Source organism: Pyrgilauda ruficollis, unplaced genomic scaffold (assembly GCF_017590135.1).
Source record: "Pyrgilauda ruficollis isolate IOZ18807 unplaced genomic scaffold, ASM1759013v1 scaffold56, whole genome shotgun sequence".
NCBI lineage: Eukaryota > Metazoa > Chordata > Aves > Passeriformes > Passeridae > Pyrgilauda > Pyrgilauda ruficollis.
The window spans coordinates 5,285,497-5,306,359 of NW_024527266.1; the positions used below are offsets into that span (position 1 = coordinate 5,285,497).

At 37.3% G+C, this 20,863-nt stretch overlaps 1 protein-coding gene across 4 annotated transcripts in view; it reads right to left on the bottom strand.

Moving 5' to 3' along the window:
* Nucleotides 1-300: 300 nt before the first annotated feature.
* Nucleotides 301-20,863, bottom strand: part of LOC121361058 (putative RNA-binding protein Luc7-like 2) — a 30,690-nt gene continuing 10,127 nt past the window's right edge. For 2 of the 4 annotated variants that reach the window (XM_041481361.1, XM_041481365.1), the window contains 9 exons: nucleotides 20,192-20,286; nucleotides 10,754-10,852; nucleotides 9,794-9,904; nucleotides 8,547-8,690; nucleotides 7,315-7,491; nucleotides 5,216-5,307; nucleotides 4,322-4,351; nucleotides 3,215-3,409; nucleotides 301-1,217 (listed from right to left, as the gene is read on the bottom strand). In XM_041481361.1, coding sequence (XP_041337295.1) covers nucleotides 1,025-1,217; nucleotides 3,215-3,409; nucleotides 4,322-4,351; nucleotides 5,216-5,307; nucleotides 7,315-7,491; nucleotides 8,547-8,690; nucleotides 9,794-9,904; nucleotides 10,754-10,852; nucleotides 20,192-20,286 — 1,136 coding nt within the window. In that variant the 3' untranslated portion in view covers nucleotides 301-1,024. Of the gene's footprint in view, nucleotides 1,218-3,214; nucleotides 3,410-4,321; nucleotides 4,352-5,215; nucleotides 5,308-7,314; nucleotides 7,492-8,546; nucleotides 8,691-9,793; nucleotides 9,905-10,753; nucleotides 10,853-20,191; nucleotides 20,287-20,714; nucleotides 20,821-20,863 lie in introns of all 4 variants that reach the window. The other 2 variants (XM_041481364.1, XM_041481362.1) reach the window with 2 other exon arrangements.

Here is a 20,863-nt window from a genome sequence, read left to right on the forward strand (position 1 = left end):
CATGCTTCTGCTTTTGAAGATTTTAGAATAATCAGGATTGTAAGCGGAATGGCTGCTTCTCCTAGCACACATCTGTATGTTAAAAACTAATGATCAGATATTTTTAAAAAGGCTGAACTGCTAGTTAAGCACCTTAACAAACCAGTATATCCTTGTTAAGTTATTGGACAATATGGTTTCTTTTAAATTTTTTTTTTTATTTCTTTTGTTCTTAATTTTTCTTTGTTGTTGCTGGTTTTTTTTGTTTGTTTTAATACAATTAAAGATGTACTCCACAAGAAAAAGCAGAACGAGTCCTTCTGGAAAAAAACAAATATATTGAACACATACCAATCAAATGGTACAGATATGGGACTGGCTTTGATTTCAAAATTTAAGTAGAAATAAAAAAGATGTAATGCAACAGCTGTTCAATTTCCAAGTCTAAATAGGCACTGTAAAAAGACATTTCCGCTTTCTCCAGCACAAGTTCCTGTCTAAATGCTCCCACTGTAATCAGCTCCTAGGATCCCAAACAAAAATAAAACCCAACACTGGGAACATAATCTTAGAGTAAAAGTTAATATCCATCCACCCACCCTCTTACAAAAAAGCAAACAAAACAAAAAATCCCCCAAATACAACCTTTCAATGATGCAGTTTTGACTGGAGCAGAATTGGAGAATTTATAAAGGTTCAAAAGCACCCAAGGCAAGTAGTACAATATAATTTGTTCACTAACTTGTATCGGAAAGGAGATTAAAAACATTGAGATCTGCGTCTTGGTACATAAAACTGTTGTCCTGAATACAGAGAAATCTTTCAGAAAAGTTTTACAACTTGGTGGAAGTCCAGGACCCAGCTTTAGGCACCATTATTCATGGGGTTTAATTCTCACTTTGTTATAACCACTTTTATATACTGTACATCTACCCTAGTTGTATCAGTGTTGGAACTGCTCACTGGTGTCCCTTTGAACAACTGTAAACTAAACCAAAGTATGCAACTCCATAGGAAGCTAGAGATCAGGTGAATATACAGCCAGTTATATCTCCCCTGCTTCACGCTCCTCTGAGCTCCTTGGCTCCTCCGATCGGCCGTTGGCGCTTTCGTAGGAACGTTTCTTGTCTTTGAAATCCCGCGGCGACCTCTCCCTCGAGCTTCTGTCTTTGTCACGGGATGTTCTATCGCGATCTCTCGAACGCTCTTTGTCTCTGGAAGATCTTTCTTTAGAGGATCTGAAAAGTGCCGTGCATTTGAGAATTCAAGTTAGACATGAACTGGTAGCTATCAAACAGCACTTAGGTTTTATATTTTTCTTCTGTTTTGCAACCCAGCTTTAGATTTATATAAACAGAAGTGTATGAGAAGACACCAAATCATTCTACCCTTCTCCCTTTCCTACTTCAAAAGACAAGTACTTTGAGAGAGATTTAATCCACATTTACTACAGAGCCCAGATGAAGTTCAATGTGCTTCACTACATCTCTTACTTTCAGTCTCCATCTCCAAGTTTACGTTAACTAGAGTTGAGTGGAGATTTCTCATCTGCAGTCTCTAGTTTAAAAACAGTGTCTAGCCCTTCTCAGACTATCAATTACAAACTTAAAACACATTTAAAAACAGGAGTTTGCTTAAAAGTATCGGGAAATTAACTTGCATAATTCTGGAAGGGAGGCTGCATACAAAAAACACAGAACAAATCTGGAATCTGTTCTACAACCGTATTTTGTTATAAGAATTAACCCCTGAGTAACTTTGAAAGGTTGTGGTAGTGCTCTTTTTAGATATTTTGCTCTGATAAATAGGCATTTTCAAAACCTTTATGATGGAGACAGAAAAGACCTGTTTTGTTAAACAAACCAGGTAGTTTTAAACTAAATTAGCTACCTGTATGGGAGAAAAATGGATTAGACACCCTCCTCCCTCTATATTCCCTTACACATGCACTTAGTTCTGTTTTTGAAAAACATTCCATCTGTATTTTATCCTGTACTGCAATCACAAAATGTTCTAATACAGATTTTTACAGAAAAATTTTAACAGCTAGCCAGTCATTTCCTAGTTGAAAAATTTGGTACTCTGGACTGTGAGACTGTACTGTCTCCACTCAGAGAAAGCTACTTCACATAACCTCCAAGCTTCAAAACTAAGGTCTGCAAAATGCTCCTCTACTAATTTCCTTTTGTAAGCTTACAAAGAAGTGACATTTCACGTTAGTTGCTCATCTGAAAAGATTACTTTCCCTACAACGTAGTGTTTTGCAAGACTTAGTACTTGCAAAAAACACTGGGATCCACAGGCATTACTTTGTTCCATAAACTACATGTCACAGAAGAAGAGAGGCTACATGCCAAATAAGAACTTCATCCTGGAGTTAGTACAACTGTTCACCAAGTACCTTGTGCCCAAGTCCCCTGCAAAAGTAACTATGACTTAACTCCTGAAATAATTTGAACTATAAGCCCTGCATGTGTGGCCACTTCAAAACCTGAACTTCTTGTAGGTCAACAGTCTCAGGGTTTTAAGACTGGTCACCCTTTCACTGTACTGCTCTTGGAGTATGCCGCAGTGGGTAACCTCTACAAGAAAGGAATCCTGTTTATGAGCAGACTTCCCTACCAAATGCCTTATTGTGCAATCCCAAGTCTTTTAAGTTAGGCTCTCCTCAGGCTTGTAAACAAGCCAGCCAATCCTCAGGAGCAGACAGCAACTGAATCATTGAAAAGCAACAGCCCCAGCCTGCCCCCTGCAGTGATCTTTTCAGGAGAGATCCTCGCAAAGCACAATCTTCAGATACAGTGCAAAAAGTTTCAGGCATACCTAAACCTACTTTTATCTGGTGCAGTTCACAACAGATGGGTGTTGGGAACAAGAGCCCAAGGGAAAACCTGAAGGTACTGACAGTAAGATGACTGCTGATATCCCTGGGTTCAAATGAAAATCAGCTGTTTCACTTTCTATGCTGCATGCAACTGGTATCAACTTGACACCAGTACTCTGTGGCGCTCTTCCAAAGCAGAAATAATATATAACCCTGTTATTGTTATATTTAAAGAAATAGAGAATAAAGCACTCTGGTGTGTCAAACCATAAATATGCTGAAGCTGTAACTGAAATCTGAGACAGACTCAAAATGTGTTGAAATTACTAAGTGGTAAGCATAAACTTAATTTAGTGTGAAATCTCTAATTGTGTGTTGGGAAAAGCCATTTATTTCTAGGGTAACACTCACCTCTTTTTGGAGCTGCGCTCTCGGCTCCTCTCCCTGGAGCTGTGCCTGCTTCTATGATGGCTGCGGCTCCGGCTGCGGCTGGTGGAGCGGGACCTGTGGCGGTGGCGTTTCTCACGGGATTTGGATCGAGTCCTTCTCTTCCGTTCCCGCGAGGCTGAGCGAGAGCGGTGTCTGCGGCGGTCTCGGGACCTAGACCTAGGAACAGAGAGGGCTTACAGCACACACTGCTCTCAGGCAGCCGCTCTCACCAGTGTACTGTGAGCATTACACACTCTATGGCAAGCACATCTGTACAGAGAATGAATGGCCTGCAGTGTTCAGAGCCACTGCAGTGTCTGATTCACAGGCAAACAGACAGGGGAAAGCAACACTAGAAAGCCTACCAACTCCTTTCTGACTAATGCAGACAATTTTATAGTTCATTCATGACTGTATAGCAACAGCATAGCCAATTCAGGCTCCTGCAAGCAAATAAAAATCTACTTCTTTACATTTTAAACTACTGTCTGTATCAGGCAAAGAAGAACTAAATGAGGCACTGACAGGGATCATCTGCCAGAATCTATGTGTTATGATGTTCTTTAAAAATTAGTCTATATTGTTCCCCATAGCTACAACAACAAAACTAATCTGGAAGATTCTAAACACTATACAAATTTGCTATTTTCTTCCTTTTTTCCCCCTCTCCAAATCACTTTGCAATCATACCTCACTGGTGACCTTCAACTGTGCGGATCTGAAACTACACTCATACTAATCATGGGTGATCTGATGAGTTAACCTGGTGCTTAGGGACTTTGAAAGCATGGGCTTTCACCAAAAGATATTTGCCAGAAGCTTTTGTAAAGAAAAAGCAATTTTCTGTGTTTTAAGTGTTATTTGGGACATGAAGCTGCATTGTAATAGCCACAAAATAGATGCAGATGTATAAACTCAGTAGCATGGTGATAAATAGTGTACAAACACACAGAGAGATGACTATGTAACAGAAAGCTCTGTTTGTAAAGATGGACATCTTAAACTAACAGTGCTAGACAGTCTTAAAATGTTCCAGCTTGTGAAAGGCTAACTTCACCGCTGGTATTCCTTGTCTGCAGATTTATATACCTTTTGGCATGCTTGCTGTGGGATCTGGACCTGAAATAAATGGAAAATAGTAATTTTTCTTAAGAGAATCTCACTATCAAATAAAGTGCAATTTATTAATAATAAACCAGACTAGTCGACCTGTTACTGTATTTCTTGCTTTAGTAGCAAGTATTTAAAGGCCTTTTATTTGATGTCAACATCCTTGTAACATGTTTATCAGGAAACACATCCCTGTTTCGTGTTGGATGGGGTTTTTAAAATTTTATTTTTGAGACTACTCTACTAGAAGTCCAGAAGATTATCTAACCAGCTTTTTAACTTACATCCCTCCCACAGAAAAAGCTTCCAGGGGAAGTCAGTATTCCCTGATTTCCTGATAGGCAAACAGTACAAAACTGCAACAGATTTCAGAAATTCACACTGTTAATCTCTGAAACTTAACATGTCAAGAGAGCTGCAGCTCAGGTTCCATTCCACTCCAGCCCCACCAGGCGTGGAAACTACTACTCCATAGAAGAACAGGGAACTGCTTTCCTTAATCATACATTGAACTGCTTCCAATAAGGAAAATTTTTAACATCTCAGAAGAAAATTGCTAAGAGATGAAAGGAGCTCATATGCGTGTAAACTCACATCTGTCAGGTCTCAAAACAAGGTACATGCCTAGAAATTATCCCAAAGGCCCTTTGTTCAAATATCTAGAGACAATATTATCAACAGTTTTTAAAAAGGCTTTTTATGAGAACAGTTCCATGTTTTAAGATTTAGAATGAAATTCTATCTCAATCCTAAGTTTCCAAAGAATGAAATCTATTTTAATTCTGCATATTTAGAAATGTGTATGAACTATATCAGTTTTCTTATTAAACATAAATAGGTCATAATGTCCATGCAATTAAAACAGATCCCTACCTCCTTAGTTTCTCCCTTTCTTCTCTTTCCCTCTCCTCTCTACGTTTCAGACGTTCCTGATTTCGTTTCTCCTGTTTATCAGCCACAATCCTCTGAAAGCAAAAGAATATATTAAGTTATATCAAAAAATTTCTCACATGAAGGTGCTATAAAAATAATCTGGACAGTTAACATTCAGTTCTTTCCCTCAGGCATATCCCCTTTCCCTTGTGTATATTATTCCCACTCTCTTCCTCAGTATATATACATATATTTTGCCTTTTTTCTTGAAGAAACAGAAGTTATTGCAGAAAAGCTGCATGTGGGTGTTACACGAAGACCTGAAATATGCAGAGTTAAATATTAAGTTTTTAATAAAAGGGAACTCAGAACAGTAAGTCATGCCTTTAATTGAGAGCTTCCATGCCAATCCTATCATAGTTTGGACACAGGGTAAAGGCAGAAAGGAATCAGAACCGGGAGAGTTAATTGTTTCTTAAAGGACTTGGTTGGGCCAACACCTAAGTTTTGAGGCTACTTGTTTCTGTATTATGACTGTGGGACAAAGTTAGAGCAGATGCTTCAGCTGATAGCCCCAGGGTGAACTCACTACTACTGGGGACAAGGCACGCTCAGTAGAGGGCCCTCAGATGTGGAACTCACAACTGGAGATCTGGCCAAACCCAAGTCTTGCCACCTTCTGGACATGATGCAAGAAATTCAACTCTTTGTAAAGACCTTCTTCTGAGATGTGGAATTGCCCCAGCAGCATCTTGATTAGATCTCTGAGGAGAGCTCTGAGGAAGGAGGGGATAGTTATTGTTTTCTTTCTTTATCAGCAAGCACTTTGAAAGATTAAGTTATCGATGCTTTGGGAATGTGAAATAGTTATCCATGCATATTTTGTCCCAAATGATGTAAATAATTAGTTATTTCAACCCTTTTTGTCAAATTATATCTACGTTTTCTTGTACAACATCAGAAATTTAACTACAAGCGAGGTTTCTTGTTCAAATGACTCTTTGCAGAATTTCATGAAGGGATGAGAGGAAGTACACATGACCTGTTCTAGGCATCTAAGATTTAAGTTATGCCAGCTACAGTTAGGAGCCTAAAGTGGCAATACCAACAGGAAGAGTTGGCTCTCCGAAGGGTAAGTCACAGTATCCATGCAAGACAGCTGGAATATTACAGAACATAAACCAAGTCAATTTGTTCAAATCCAGTAGCAGCAATTTCTGCTCTTAGGAATTCAACCAATTTAGCTACAGCCTTTAGTGATTTCTACAGTTAAAATGCTTAACTGAACTGTGAACGCCATAATTTGTCATAAATTATGGTCATAAATGGCATCAGTGTTCAAATCCATCCTCTTGAAAACTGCAAGTCCAGAATATCATTCCAGTAAGTCTATCTTCTGGCATATGATTTATGGTCAAGATAGGTTATAATATTCCAACTGGATTTCAAATGATGAAGCTATAGAGAACATGCAACCTTTCCCATAACAATTATTTCTGACTTCAAGATATACACAATTTAGTATTCTTATTTTGTAATTCCTCTTGAGTTGTTGGATTCCATTCAAAATAATTTCCTAATCTTTGTCCAGGTAAAATAAACAAATTGGGTTTTAGTCATTCACCATACAGCAGGTTGTTTGAGTTCCAAGCATTTCTTTCACATTTTTTGGAAAACTTTTCCAAGTGTTATCACCCTCCTTACTAAATGCTCTTGTCAAGAATCTCCTTATTACTTTTAGTCAATCATCTGGCTAAAAGCAAAGTCCATCTGGCTGTCTCCTATAACTGCTACGTATGTTCCAACATTGATGTTGTTCATTTAAAATACAGTTCTAAAAGGAGATTCAAGTTCTTAGTTCCCAAAATGCATTATTTTGAAGGTGCATTTTAATCTACCTCAGTGCAAAAGAGGTCATCTTACAAATCTATCCAGGTAATTGTTGCAAAATTAGAATGTTTAGTGTTTTTAGGCTAATGAACTCTCCAGGTTTAAAGTGATATGAAAACAGAAATCACACAAAGAAAGAAATATTCCATTAAGGCTGCCTGGTAAATAATTAAGTAGGAGAGCACACAAAAAGTATAACAATGATTTACCCTGAGTTCCTCAAGCTTCTCTCTTATTTCAATAAATCCCAAATGTAGTTTTCCTCCAAAGTGATCAGCAAGTCGTCGGTCGTTATCATGAAGACCAAGATAAGCCGAGCACACTTCACAAACCCGTAGCTTCTGCTGCTGAAAGCTAGAGGCAGGCATAGAATTCCTGTACACTTCCTAGAAAATAAAAACAATCACTGTTACTTCAAAATGCACATAAACACAAGGATGACACTTTACTGAAGAGACATGACAAATAACCAAATTCAATGTACACCAGAACACCCTTTAGTTAATTCACACCATTCATACTTCAACTGTCTCACTAAGACACACAGCATATTTCCTTATTTTGAAAACTGAACATATTGAAAAGCAGGACATCAGCAACTGTTTTTAAAATTAAAACTAAATTAAAATTAAAATAAAAAAAAAAGTTGGGTAATTACTACATTCATATTGTCTTACTTAGAAGGATGATGTACTTTTTCACATACAGCAATGAATACACGTTAACACTGCAATTACTATGTTGATGTATGATGAAAATATGACAGCAGTCTTAATTCTGAACCCCATTTAAAACAGCATTAGTTTCTTGAGAAATTTACCTGCTTTTTAGACACTAATTAACACATAATCTGAGCAAAATTTACCTAAATACATTCAGATGATGGTCAAGCAAGAGTGCCAGCAATCCTTCTGGTACTACTGAAACAGCTGCAGATACTGGTTTCTAGAAATTTCACTATCTTTATGTAACACAATATGGAAAAGCTCTTGGTGAGTTCTGTCACCTGAACATTACAAGGATCATTTTGACTTTCCCGATACACAAGACATGAACTCTCTTTTAGTGAAGACAGTGGATCACTTCACTGAAGTTTTCCAGCACGAGATTACAACAGGGCTGCCAGAGTAAAAGCCATGAGACCAAACGAGGTAAGTCAGTGCAACCATCACAGCCACAAAGGGAGTGTCCACACATACAACTGACCAACACAGCCAAACTAAGATAAATCCATCATTTGTGGAAGGAAGCATAATTTTAGTTGTATAGGAGTGTGTTAAAAGGTAGAAACTTTAACTGGACGCCACCAAGCAATTTCTTTAGTTTTATATGTAGCTATTTGCTAAGGAATTAACAGAGATGTCTTGCACTACACAGAGCCAAGCAATTTAATGTTTGACCCTGCCCTCTCCATTCCCCAATCCTTACACAATCAACTTACTTCTGCTTCTCTCTTCTTTACCCGAGCCTTCTCCACTTCATCCATTACTTTTTGAGATTCTTCCACATTCCCATCAGCACCAAGCTGTTCTACTTTGGCCAACAGTTTCCCAATTTCTTCATTCAATTCATGAACTCTTTCAGCCTTGAAAGACAAGGAAAGGCTTAACACAGGAAATACTTTTAATTATGGAGAATAATCTGAACTACTACTGAGTTATGATATGCAACATTAGAAGGACAGAATTAAAAGAAACACACAGAGAGAACTTCTCCAATTAGAACTGAAACAGAAAATGCCTCTCTGCAAGACACACAGAAAAAGGCTAAATTACCAAGTCTATGTAAAATTCCAGAAAAGGATTTTGTTCAGCAAACTGCAAATAATTCACACTTATCTATACCAGTCTTGAAAAATTAATATTTGTACAATCATTTCTCTTAGCATTTGCATATATGTGAGGAAACATTACAGGGTTTTTTTTTTTTCATTCAAAAAAGATATAGAGAAAAGGACATTGATTTTGTTTCCTTTGTAGATGAAGTTTGGATCAAAAAGTGTAAGAATTACTAACAGTTCTATAGGATGGATTCAGAGTCAAGTTTCCTGAGGTCAAAAATATCAGAGAGGTCTCTTCCCTCTATTCTCTTCTGTGCTTTAAAGGCAATTTTAGGAAGGACTTTTTCTCCCTCTTCAGTAGGAATTCTCAGATTTGATATATTTTCAAAACTTGAAACTGGCTCTTTAGAAAAACTGGCCTCCAAAAAGACAGCAGGAACTCATCTGCCATGCTTACTTTAGCTGCAACTTCAGCGCTGATCTCTTCTTGGGTTTCTGCTAGTCTCTTCTTAGCCACTTCTGTTCGCCGGTCGCAGTCTGCAATAAATGACTGCAGGTGGTCCATTGCCTGAAACACCAGTAAGAACAAGGATCAATGCTGTCAAGAATATAAATATTTCACTAGCTGTAAGGCTTCTTCAGTTTATTAAGGCTTCGCTTTCACAAGTTTTTATTAGTGATTAGTGAAACTATAATCTACCAGTTTATGCTGACTAATCACACATATTCATACAAATGGTTTAAAAAGTTATAGTCTACACAGTTTTAGGAAGGACAGAGAAAATTTATTACTTTTTCTCCCTCTTCAGTAGGAATTCTCAGATTTGATATATTTTCAAAACTTGAAACTGGCTCTTTAGAAAAACTGGCCTCCAAAAAGACAGCAGGAACTCATCTGCCATGCTTACTTTAGCTGCAACTTCAGCGCTGATCTCTTCTTGGGTTTCTGCTAGTCTCTTCTTAGCCACTTCTGTTCGCCGGTCGCAGTCTGCAATAAATGACTGCAGGTGGTCCATTGCCTGAAACACCAGTAAGAACAAGGATCAATGCTGTCAAGAATATAAATATTTCACTAGCTGTAAGGCTTCTTCAGTTTATTAAGGCTTCGCTTTCACAAGTTTTTATTAGTGATTAGTGAAACTATAATCTACCAGTTTATGCTGACTAATCACACATATTCATACAAATGGTTTAAAAAGTTATAGTCTACACACTGCCATAGTTTCTAAGTATTTGCAGAAATTTGGAAGTGAATCTGTCTTAAGACAGAAGAAGAAGTAGTAGTGAGTATTTCTCGTGGCATTGAAATTCTTGGAAGGCTATTCAGGCTCACTTCATCCAGCCATGACATGCAATACTGAAACTTTTTTCACTAGGGTTTAAGTAGGTATATTAACCATCCCTTCAAACAACAATTAAAAAACCCAAACCCTTTTGTTCTAGCAAAGACTAACTATCTAGCTGGGAGTTCAAAACAAACTATAGTGTATGGAGACACAGTATATGATTTGTTATCTCCAATATCAAATTACTTTCTTCGTTAAGTGCAGAATTTAAAACTCTCTTCAAAGCATACATAGACAGCTTTAACATTTGCTTGCTATTTGACAACACTAAGACAGCACTCAGGTTTATCATACTCTGAGAGGCTGCTAACAGTTTTAGCTTGAGATGACTACCAACACAAATCATCATGCAGTCATGAAGAATCAAATATATTTCATGTAACTGTGCCAAGAGTTTCTCTGCCTCTTTATAAAATCGCTTTTCGAAAGTCTTCAGTCTGTAAGACAACATCTGCTGCTCAATTTAACCACCTAAATACACAAACTAATGCTTTCTCTTCACCATTAAGACAAAATACATACATCAAGCTCAAAGAAGAAATCTTGATCTTTGGATGCTATTTCATAGTCTGCCCTTAATGCCAGGTCATGCACTTTCAGGCATTCTCCAAGGTCCATTCTCTGAAAAGACAAAGGCAATGTGGTTTAACTTTTCAGATGCATTACAAGGAATAAGGGTAGCGTGATTTTCTTTAACTGTCAAATATTTTGAAGCAAGTAATATCCCCTGTGGTAATGAGAGCTGTAATAAAGCTGTAATAAAGCTGTAAGATTGTACCAGGTCTTTGAAAGACATGCATGAATCAAGAAATAACAATAGCAGAGAGAATGAACAGCTTATCTTATCATGATGTCTGTTTGCATTAGTATCATTGATACTAAGTATCTAATGATACCACATATCACTGCTGATGACATATCATCTGTGATACTAAGTATCATTGATGTCCTGCAAAAAATGCTGTTTTACCAGAATTTAAAAAAGTGACTGAAGTGGAACATCATGTATTGAACTTAAACAGTTTAGTAGAGCCAAGTTCCATTAAAAAAAACTAGCAGTTAAATGGTCAGTTCTTGACCTGAACCTGTCTGCACACTCCATGATAATCTGTTTCCATTACATTCATCACCTGAAAGAGCTACAACCACAGCACCATTGTTAAGTGCTGCTTAAAAAACATTCTTGAAGCATTTCAAGTAACACAATCAAAAATCAAATCCCTGCAAAACATTTTGCAAATGAGGGAAGATGAGCTGCATGTTGGACTACGGTCAAGAACCAGGGAAGAAAAAGTACAGATATTTCCCTTGCAATCTAAAACCACTCTAGAAGGGACAGTGCCGGCACCCAGGACACCCCTCTGGGTGCCCTGGATGACAAGTGCCCCTGGCAGGGGGCTGGGGGTCCTGGCAGGAAGCCAAAGACACTTGGGATTTTGATCCTAATCCTTGCAACAAATTATCAACCTTGCATGAAGAATCACAAGTCACAAAAGTTTAAGCAGAGTGATAATGAATTAATCACAGGATGAAAAGTGGAATTTTGGGGATTTTTAGTATAGGGGTCTAGGAGGCAAGATGGAGGGATTTGGGCATTGTCCTATTCTTCTTCCTAGCTTCCATCTTCTTGGTGATGGGTGGCACATCTGGATTGGTTTAGAATAGAAGTCGACAGCCTAACATAGGTGATAGGTATTGGAAAATAATGATAAATAAAGTACATGTAATTCACAGTATAAAAGGTAGACACCAGCCCAGGGGCGGGCAGTGTGCCCTTGACAGACCTGCTGAACAGACCTCTGCAGGTATGAAAAAGAGTATTTTAGGTAAGAGACAATAAACAACCTTGCGAACCAGAGCCAAAGAATTCCAACTCTTTCTTCAACCATCAGGCCTGGAATAAAGGACTCTCTGAGTGATCCCGACAGCAGGAAACCCGAGAGGGCAGGAAAGAAGGATGGATATAAGAAGTAAGTAGGCTGCATCACTTATCTTGCATACAATGCCAATGAGGAGAGTGCCCAGAATCTTACTGGGTAACAATTACTGTTTTAGAATTGAATTTTGCATAGGAGATAGCATAAGAAATTCTAATTCAGTCTGTTCACGGCAGGTCCAGTGACAGAGCAACATGAACTTGACAAAAAACAAATTGAAAAACTCCACCCACAAACAACCACCAAAAAAACCCAAACCAAAAACTTAAACCACCACCCCCAACCAATCTGTAATGGAAACAAAATTGAATGAACCCAAAGCAGCCTCTCTGCAACAGCACAGGCTGATGTAGAATCATTGGAAGTGATTGTTATTTATAGCACTTAAAACCAGCAGTTTCAGTTAAGTCTGCTCTTAAGGCACTGTTCACTTAGGATCAATTCTTCTTAATATTTTTTTTAACATTGAAAACACATGACGAAAATTGGACTCTGATGGAAAAAGTTGTTACTGTTGTAGTTAAATAATTTAAAATCCAAACCTAAAATAATTAATAACTTGCATCGGGAGTTTTGTAAATAGAAGATGAATGTTAACTCAGAATATGCTGCAAGCCAAATGAGTGAGGGTTTTGTTGAGTTTTTGTTTGTTTGTTTTTAATAAAATACTTGGATTTAAGTAAACAATCAAAGCCTCATAAGTACAGTAAAATAAACAAACCACAATTATTTTAGTCTTCTCAAATTTTTACTTAGACTTCCAATGAAACCATTAAAATAATTTTTATGGAATCTGTTAGTTTATTTCATACAAAAGTTTCAGATAGAGCAAAAAACCCCACATTGGTAAAATTTTGAATTTGAAAAGGTTTTTTATAAACTGCAGTTATTTAAATCCCCTTCAGCCACCATAAATCTTGTTTTCCGGAAAACATTTGATTGCAGTAGGGAACATCTGACTGCAATGATAAAGGAAAAGATTAGCTTTTCCTTTTGCAACTATACAGGACCTCAGCAATTTTGTTAACTGATGCAAATCCACAAAGACCTTGAAGCTGAGCAATGTATTATAGAGGTCTTTTTCCAAGTCATGCTGACATTATTTAAACTGAAGCATTTTTTCAGGAAAGTACTTCAATACTAGGAGAGCAATATGAAAGAACTTAAAAAAATTATCTGAAAATCAAACACTTGAAAATTATCCTAAAATTATGAAAAGAGTGACTTTATGCTGATTCATCTCTTGTACTGAATAAGTCTTTAAGGCTAAAACAGTAAAACTCAAGGACAATTCTGTTTCAAGTGGGGCACTGAAGTTATAAATGCACAGATAAGGTTAGTGACACACTTAAAGAGGTCTGAATACAGTGACAAAAAGCCTGAAACATATTCACCACACACAAAACCACCCCACTATTCTAAGATGCAATCTGCATACACTTTAAATAAATGCATGAAATAAAATTCCATCACACATTAAAAACCCCCAGAATTCACATAACACTACCATGACATGCTATTCACTTTACGCTTGTTTTATGCTTTTTTTTCCTCTATTTGGGTTGGATTCAACCTCCACAGAACAGTACATTTTCTGATTTTTCTGCCTCTTACTGGGAATTGTAAATCCAAAGCCTGAAAGGATGGTAACTAGTCTGAGCCAGCATTACTACTGAGAAACATTCTGTCCTCCCCTTATCCCTGTGCTGTGCCACTCCATGCTGGCACATCTGCCTGTGCTGTTGAACATAATCTGGGTAGTGACTGGGTAAAAAACATCTCAGCAAATCAAACAGAGAGGCAAACTGTTCAGCAGCGTACCTTTGTCCAACTTGTTGGGCAGCCATACAAACAATGTGCTGAGAGCATGTAGGGGACAACACAGCATTGAACTTGCATATTAAATACAAAACCAGCCTAAAAACCACTTCTGCTGGTGTAAGTTATGCAACATCAGGCAAAGACAATTCATCTTGGGGATGATTCATTACTTTCAAAAGTCTATGCTGGATCATGACTGCCAAGAACCTTAACAAGCACAGAGCAGCTTGCAGTATAATCTGGCTCATATGGGTAGCTGCAAAGTAGATGGACAGCAGATGAAAATGGACAGAAGACACAGTAAGACACATTATTTTCCTTTTCTACAAGTCCACCTTGCAATTTGGTGCGAAGACATGCCCTCCTCCCAGGGGCAAAGAATAAACATTGGTAGTCTGCCATTTAAAGATCAATCACATCTGAAACAGAAGATGGCTAAGAGGGAGACTCATGCTCACTGAGTTAATGGAAGGCTTAAAAAGAACACGCACTGTTTTTCACTGTCAATGCACTGACTTTCAGCCAGAATTACACTACCTAAAAGTGATTTACAGAGCAGTTCAGATGAACAACACAAATAAAGAAAGGTGAAATCATCCAAGTCCCCAGGCTAGACATAACTGAAGCTCAATGAGTGAGCTAAGCCATGCTTTGGGTCTTTCTGCAGTTTTCGGCACTTTTACTGAGATTAGAACCTGAAGAAAAGCCTGTATATTTGGAGACTTTTTATTGCAAATGAAAGTTATTGCTGAAGATTAGTCTAGGTAACCACATATAAAGCAGGCTATCAGGAGTCCTTTTGTTATTGCTGAGTTCTACTTAAGAAACCAGTGCATTCTAGCACTTGCTGACCACTTTCTACAATTTTTTTTTTATTTCTTAGTGTTAGATGGGCAATTAAAGCTGACTGATTTCCCAGAGCTGAGGTTTAAAAAACTGGTCTTACATAAAAAAAAACCTTTGTATTGAAATGATTTAGTAATAATTTTTGTCATCCCATCCACAAAATACATAGAATCTCTTTGGTATAATAAAGAAATATGGAATATGGTTTGCATAGTGCCGCTTCAATCAAATCAGGTAAAAAAAATTTATCACACTAATTAATTACAAGTTAACAAGAAAGAGCTAGCCAAGAATCTGGCAGTAGAGAATCTGTAGAGTTTATTTGCAAAATAAATGTGCACTCTGAGTAGCTGACAAATAACTGAATAGCAAACTAAATTCTGATGTGATGCTGTTTCTGGAACATGAAACTAAGGTGGAGTTTTTCTGCCCCTTTTCCTTTTCAGCTCTTGAGCTACCTACCTACAGCAAAATTCTCCTTTTGCCACTTCTACAACTGCTACAAGTTCCTTTGACAGCAGAAATTTGATTACTGAACATACTGTATACAGACTGCAGAAAGAGCACAGAACAGCTAAAGGTACTTAAAACACAAAGGGCTGATGTTGAGCCAAGTGACACAGTAGTGTCACTTTAAAAGTATCAAATACTTTCAAAACCAGCAGGTATCTTTGACAGGTTTTTGAAAGAAAATACTCTGGGCAGTGTTTATGTAGATATTTCTTTTTAGATATAAAGATACCAAAGCAGTTCACATTCAGCAAGAGAAGAATTTTTTTTTTGTTTGCTTAGAAAGACCTGACATTGCTGAAAAATTGATATTGGAGGAACCAGATCTCTTCCTTTATCAAACTGTCAAGGCACTACCAGGGATTTATGAGAACACTTACTACTCATAAAAAGAACCTCTAGACAGACTCGTTGCTGAAATCTTCCTTATTATGGAACTCATTCTTCAGCTGATCTTCCAATTTTATTTTGGACAGATTTCTAAACTTGTGATAACACCCATCATTTCTTGTAGGCAACACATATTTAGAAGGGGATTTAAGTTATCTGACTCCACTAACAGTTTTAACTTTTGTAGGACTTCACTAGCAGGAAAGAAATGCTGAGTAAAAAAGATGCAGAAATTATTAAGTTGAAGTCCTTACTAACCACTGAATTTCAGGTATCTTCTGAAGTATAGTATTTTTTTAAAAACATTTCTCCATGTAACCACACTCTCATTTCTAAAGACTTCAACTTAGAATAAATCATCACTACCAAAACTAGCAGCAGTCTTTTTTATTATTAAATGACTATTTCACTGTTTACATAGTATTTGCTCTTCTAGCCTGCCTATAAAATATATTAACAGTGAGGCTGATAACCATGCAGAAAGTAACAATCCCTCCCTTCACCTCAATAAATTAAACCCATTAAAATGGAATGTGGTACAATCAGTTCACCTTCCTGCTGCTGACCAAAGAAACCGAGAATACATTTCAGGAGACTGACATGATCACTTGAGAGGACAACAGTGCACTTCAGAATTCATCACCACTGGGCTGAAGGCTTCAAACCTGAGGTAGCTTATGCAAGCCTAATTTAATTTGATTTGCTAAGCTGAAGCAGTTCACATGCCCAAATCAGTCCTGAACTAAAAAGCTGATATCCTCAGACACAATGCCTTCTAACAGCTTCTAATGCTTTTCCTAGAAGTATGGCATAAAATCACAGTCACACCCCAAACCACAAGTTTCAAGCATACAAATAGCTCCAGAGCCAGTGGGACTACTGGCAAATAAATAAACTACAGATTAAAACTCCTTACTAACATCTATCTGCAGATGTGTGAACTATCCAAACTTCTCTTACCAGTAAAAGGAGACACAGACAGTACATTCAGTGAGCCTAAATGGATTCAGCCCACTGTGACAGGGATACCCATGGGCAGGTGAACTCCCATCTTTTTCTAGGCTCCACTGCCTAGAAACCTTCTGACTTCAGTGCAAGCTTCAATACCCAGCTCCTGAGCTGAAATCTAAATTTAGATGTCTTAATCTGGAGCTGAATTCCACTCCTAATAAGATTAAAGTTAGCAATGTATTCAAGTATATTGCTAAATCAATGTCTTGATTAATGTGGTTTTTAGTCAGTAAGAGTCCTGTAGAGCTGCATGCAATAAATTTAGGAGCATCTAAAGATATGCTTAACTGCAGGATGAGCCAACAGAGCCTATTTTCAGGTCTATAATAAATAAAATGCAAGAAGTATTTTTTTCCTCCATTAATACACATAAATACAAAGGCAATTCATTGAGCAGATAAGAGTTTCTGAACCATCGTTTTAAAGACCACGTACAGTATTCGTGAAATTTTTTCATCAAGGAAGCACCATCAAACTGGTAAGAAAGCCAGATTAATGAAGAAGTGTTGAGATTTTCAAAGACAGTTATTGGGTTACAACTATTCAGGACATTGCTACTTAATAATAACCTTATTAAAGGAATTAGTTTTAAATCTTCCCACCTCGTCATTTTCATTAGTACTATGCTATTCATTCAGAAACATGCAAAGATAGAAAAAACACACACATCTTACAAAAGCTCCAGACAGCTTTTTTAAGTGCAGACCTTACATCCAGAGAACACTGCTCAACAGGATCATACTATTATGGGGGAGTCATCTGACTCCTACACATGCAGCTTCAGTCCCCAGTCTCATAATATGGATTAACAAACATTTTTGCAAAGAAAAAACCCAAACACCCACAAACAAAAGCCCACCTCAAACCAAAACAACCAAAAAACCACATTCATTAAGGTAAAAGTAACAGTGTTAACCCTGTAAGGTCAAAAAAAAAAAATTGCTAGCTGTAAGTAGGAAAATTATTCACTGTCTCATCAGCCGGGGTTTACGAAGTCTTACTAATTTCTTATTGCAAAATTTTCAGCCCAAAATGAATGGGGCAAGCTCTTAAACCACTGACTTACCTATGCAAACTGGTGTCCAAGTGATCATTAACACAAGAACACCAAAACACCTTCACCAGGCAGAGACACTTCTGACTGCTTGACTTGAAATTTCCCAGTCTAAAACCCAGAAACTCAGTAGTACAAAAACATATCCGTAAATAAAATCCCTAAAAAAAATGTATAAACACATGACACCTTTACCAACACATACTGCAACCTAGGAACATAGGTTTTATTGTCAAGAGAAATCAAAGCCTTTGCAGAGTTTTGGGAATTTGGCCATTAAGGGAAAGAACACACCAAAATAACAGGGCCTACTCATATGAGTCACTTTGTCTTCTGTTATTTGTCAATGTCCTCCTTGAGTGCTTTGAAAGAGTGGGTGGACTAGAGTGTACAGAATTCTGCATTTTGCAGACAGGAACAGTAATAAACAGTACCTAGGAACTGCATATCATATTGTGACACACAACAAAAAGGTAATTCATATCCAGTATTTTGCTGATAATCTAGTCAATATAGAGACTTAACCTTATAAAATGTCCCCAGAGAACTCACTCTTTTCAGGAGCATCCAGGGACTTGAATTAAAAAAAAAAAGTCACTCAACTTTTGTTAGTATACATCTTGAATGCGAAGATGTGTCAAGATCTTCCTAACAAAACTCTGGGGAAAACTTCACAGTCATTTTCTAAATCAGTGACAAGCTGTTCAGTAAGACTCCAAGGTTCCTGCCCTTTTAAAAACTATTGTTAAGAGAGAAGGTCCATTCCTGTAGATCTATGACCAGGTAAACACCAGAACATCACATGGCCCACGTAAAGTCTGTCTCTTCTGAGTCCCCTTTCTACTACTCCCACTAAAAGGATTAAACTAGTTACTGCTTTTCTGCACCCAGATTTACGCTGTGGAACACATTTTCTGGTATGATGACTAATTGCATGAGGAAGGAAAAGACTGATATTCTGTAAAGAAGCAGTTTCATTTAGTATTCCAAGAGGTGCAGCAAAATCTGGTATGAGGCTGCAGAAGAAGAAAACCTCCACCGAGGACTTAAACTGTGTCAGCTGCCCCAGCCCACATGACTGACCTGCAGTGTAAGAGGTGCTACTGCATGACAGCTATGACTTTTATAGTTCTGAAGATCAACATTTCTTTACTTACACTGTTGCAGAAATCTTTGTTTACAGAAACTAGATCTCAATAAAAAGCTGTCAAACAAATCTTTGACAAGTTTCTTCCTGTGGATTATGACCCATGCCTTTGTATGTTTTGATAGCATACCAGCATGTCCCAAGCAGGAGTTATTTTGCTCACCACACAACCAAAGCACCACCAACCTAACAGATGGGTGAGAAGAAATACACTGTTTTCCCTTTCCCCCCATTTTGTTTGGACAATAGTGCACAAAACAGTTCAAAATAAACTACATATACATTGACACACAATACTACTTCAAATAATCCCTCAGAGAGATTTTCCAGTACTTATTTTCCCTGGTGCCAAAGGATAACAAAATGTGCCAACATGAGTGAAAAAAGCTACCCTAGCAGCATTAAGAACCGTAGGCACGTGGGACTCTGTATCATCATACTGTATCTCTCTACTATTAATTATTCTGATCATCAAACATTAGATCAAATAATCAATGAAATATTACTCCCCTGCCTTTCACAAAAAGTGAACTACCTTATACATGGATCACAAGGTAAAGCACAAGCACAATGACAAAGCAAAGCTACTGGCATGTGTCAATGTCCCTTGTTTCCTATGCTCACTGTGGAACTTCTACTACAGAGTGCACAAAAGTCCAAGTCAAACAAGTTACTAGTACGCCATAAATGGAGATTTAAAAATTGCTTTACAATTTATGATAATGGCACAGTAACTGGATATTGTACAGTAAGTGTCACTACCATATTAAACATAACTAAACTTTTAGAAATTTAATTATTTGAACTTTCTATTCTTTTTATTAAAATATTTCTGAAGAGAGAAAAATCTCTGTACTTCTCTATACAAACACATCTGTGGAATACTTTCCCACTATAACATACATTTTTAAGAAAGTAACTTCATAATTTATGCATACAATCTATTTTATTTCTTTCTGTTACTTGCAACTGTACCACCACTCTGCTATAGCATGATTCACATCTGTGACGTTGTGGCTTTTCATGTAAACAATGAAATTTAGTAATAATTAGCATATAGAACAGAAGAATTCTAAAAATTAACTTCAAAACCCATAAATTGATTGCTTATGAAAGTTCCTCTGAACTACCAGAGAGTGCTAGATAGTCGCTGAAAACCATGAAATTTAAGGAAATACTACAAAGAACAGCTACAATTCAATTTCTCCACTTATCTAAATAAAACATTAAATTTAGCTACGTACAGTTCCAGAGAGCACATCGTGAGGGCAGCAGTTGAGAAGGTGGCTCTTGCACACTCGGTCATCGCTGAATTTGATTCGCTGACGGGTGGTGTCACCTGCAATATAGAAATCAGCACATTGCAGGTCAGAAAGCTGCAGCACTCAGACATGTCCTGCAGGTTACATGCAAAGCATTAACAGTGCCCTGTCACATACTGAAGGTCTATGGAAACTAGAACTCAAAACACTCTATGCTTCCTTGTCAAACAAGACCAAAACCACAAATGTGTGTTTTAATGCTCTATAATGCTATTTAAAAATCCTCTCACACTTCCCCTTCAAAAATGCAGCAGGAAAAGTGCTTGAAACCAAAAAGTCAGTATTAGCTTAAAAACACTTTGATACAATAGCATTTGTTAAATGAGCTATATAATGCTCTGTTCAGACTTTGCATGAAATAGTGACATATTTCTATGCAAGAATTAGCATATCAAAGCAGCCTTATAAACACAAAATGAAACACATAGTCTTCACCAAATCCCACCTGATACTCATTTTATGATTTTGCTCTTGGATGCAACGCACCCTTTAACATCTGATGGGAGTAGCATAAAGAGTTGGCAGAAGAATGATTTTAAATGCTTACAAACCTGAAAAAAAAGATCAAACATACAGGCATATCCTATATGCAAA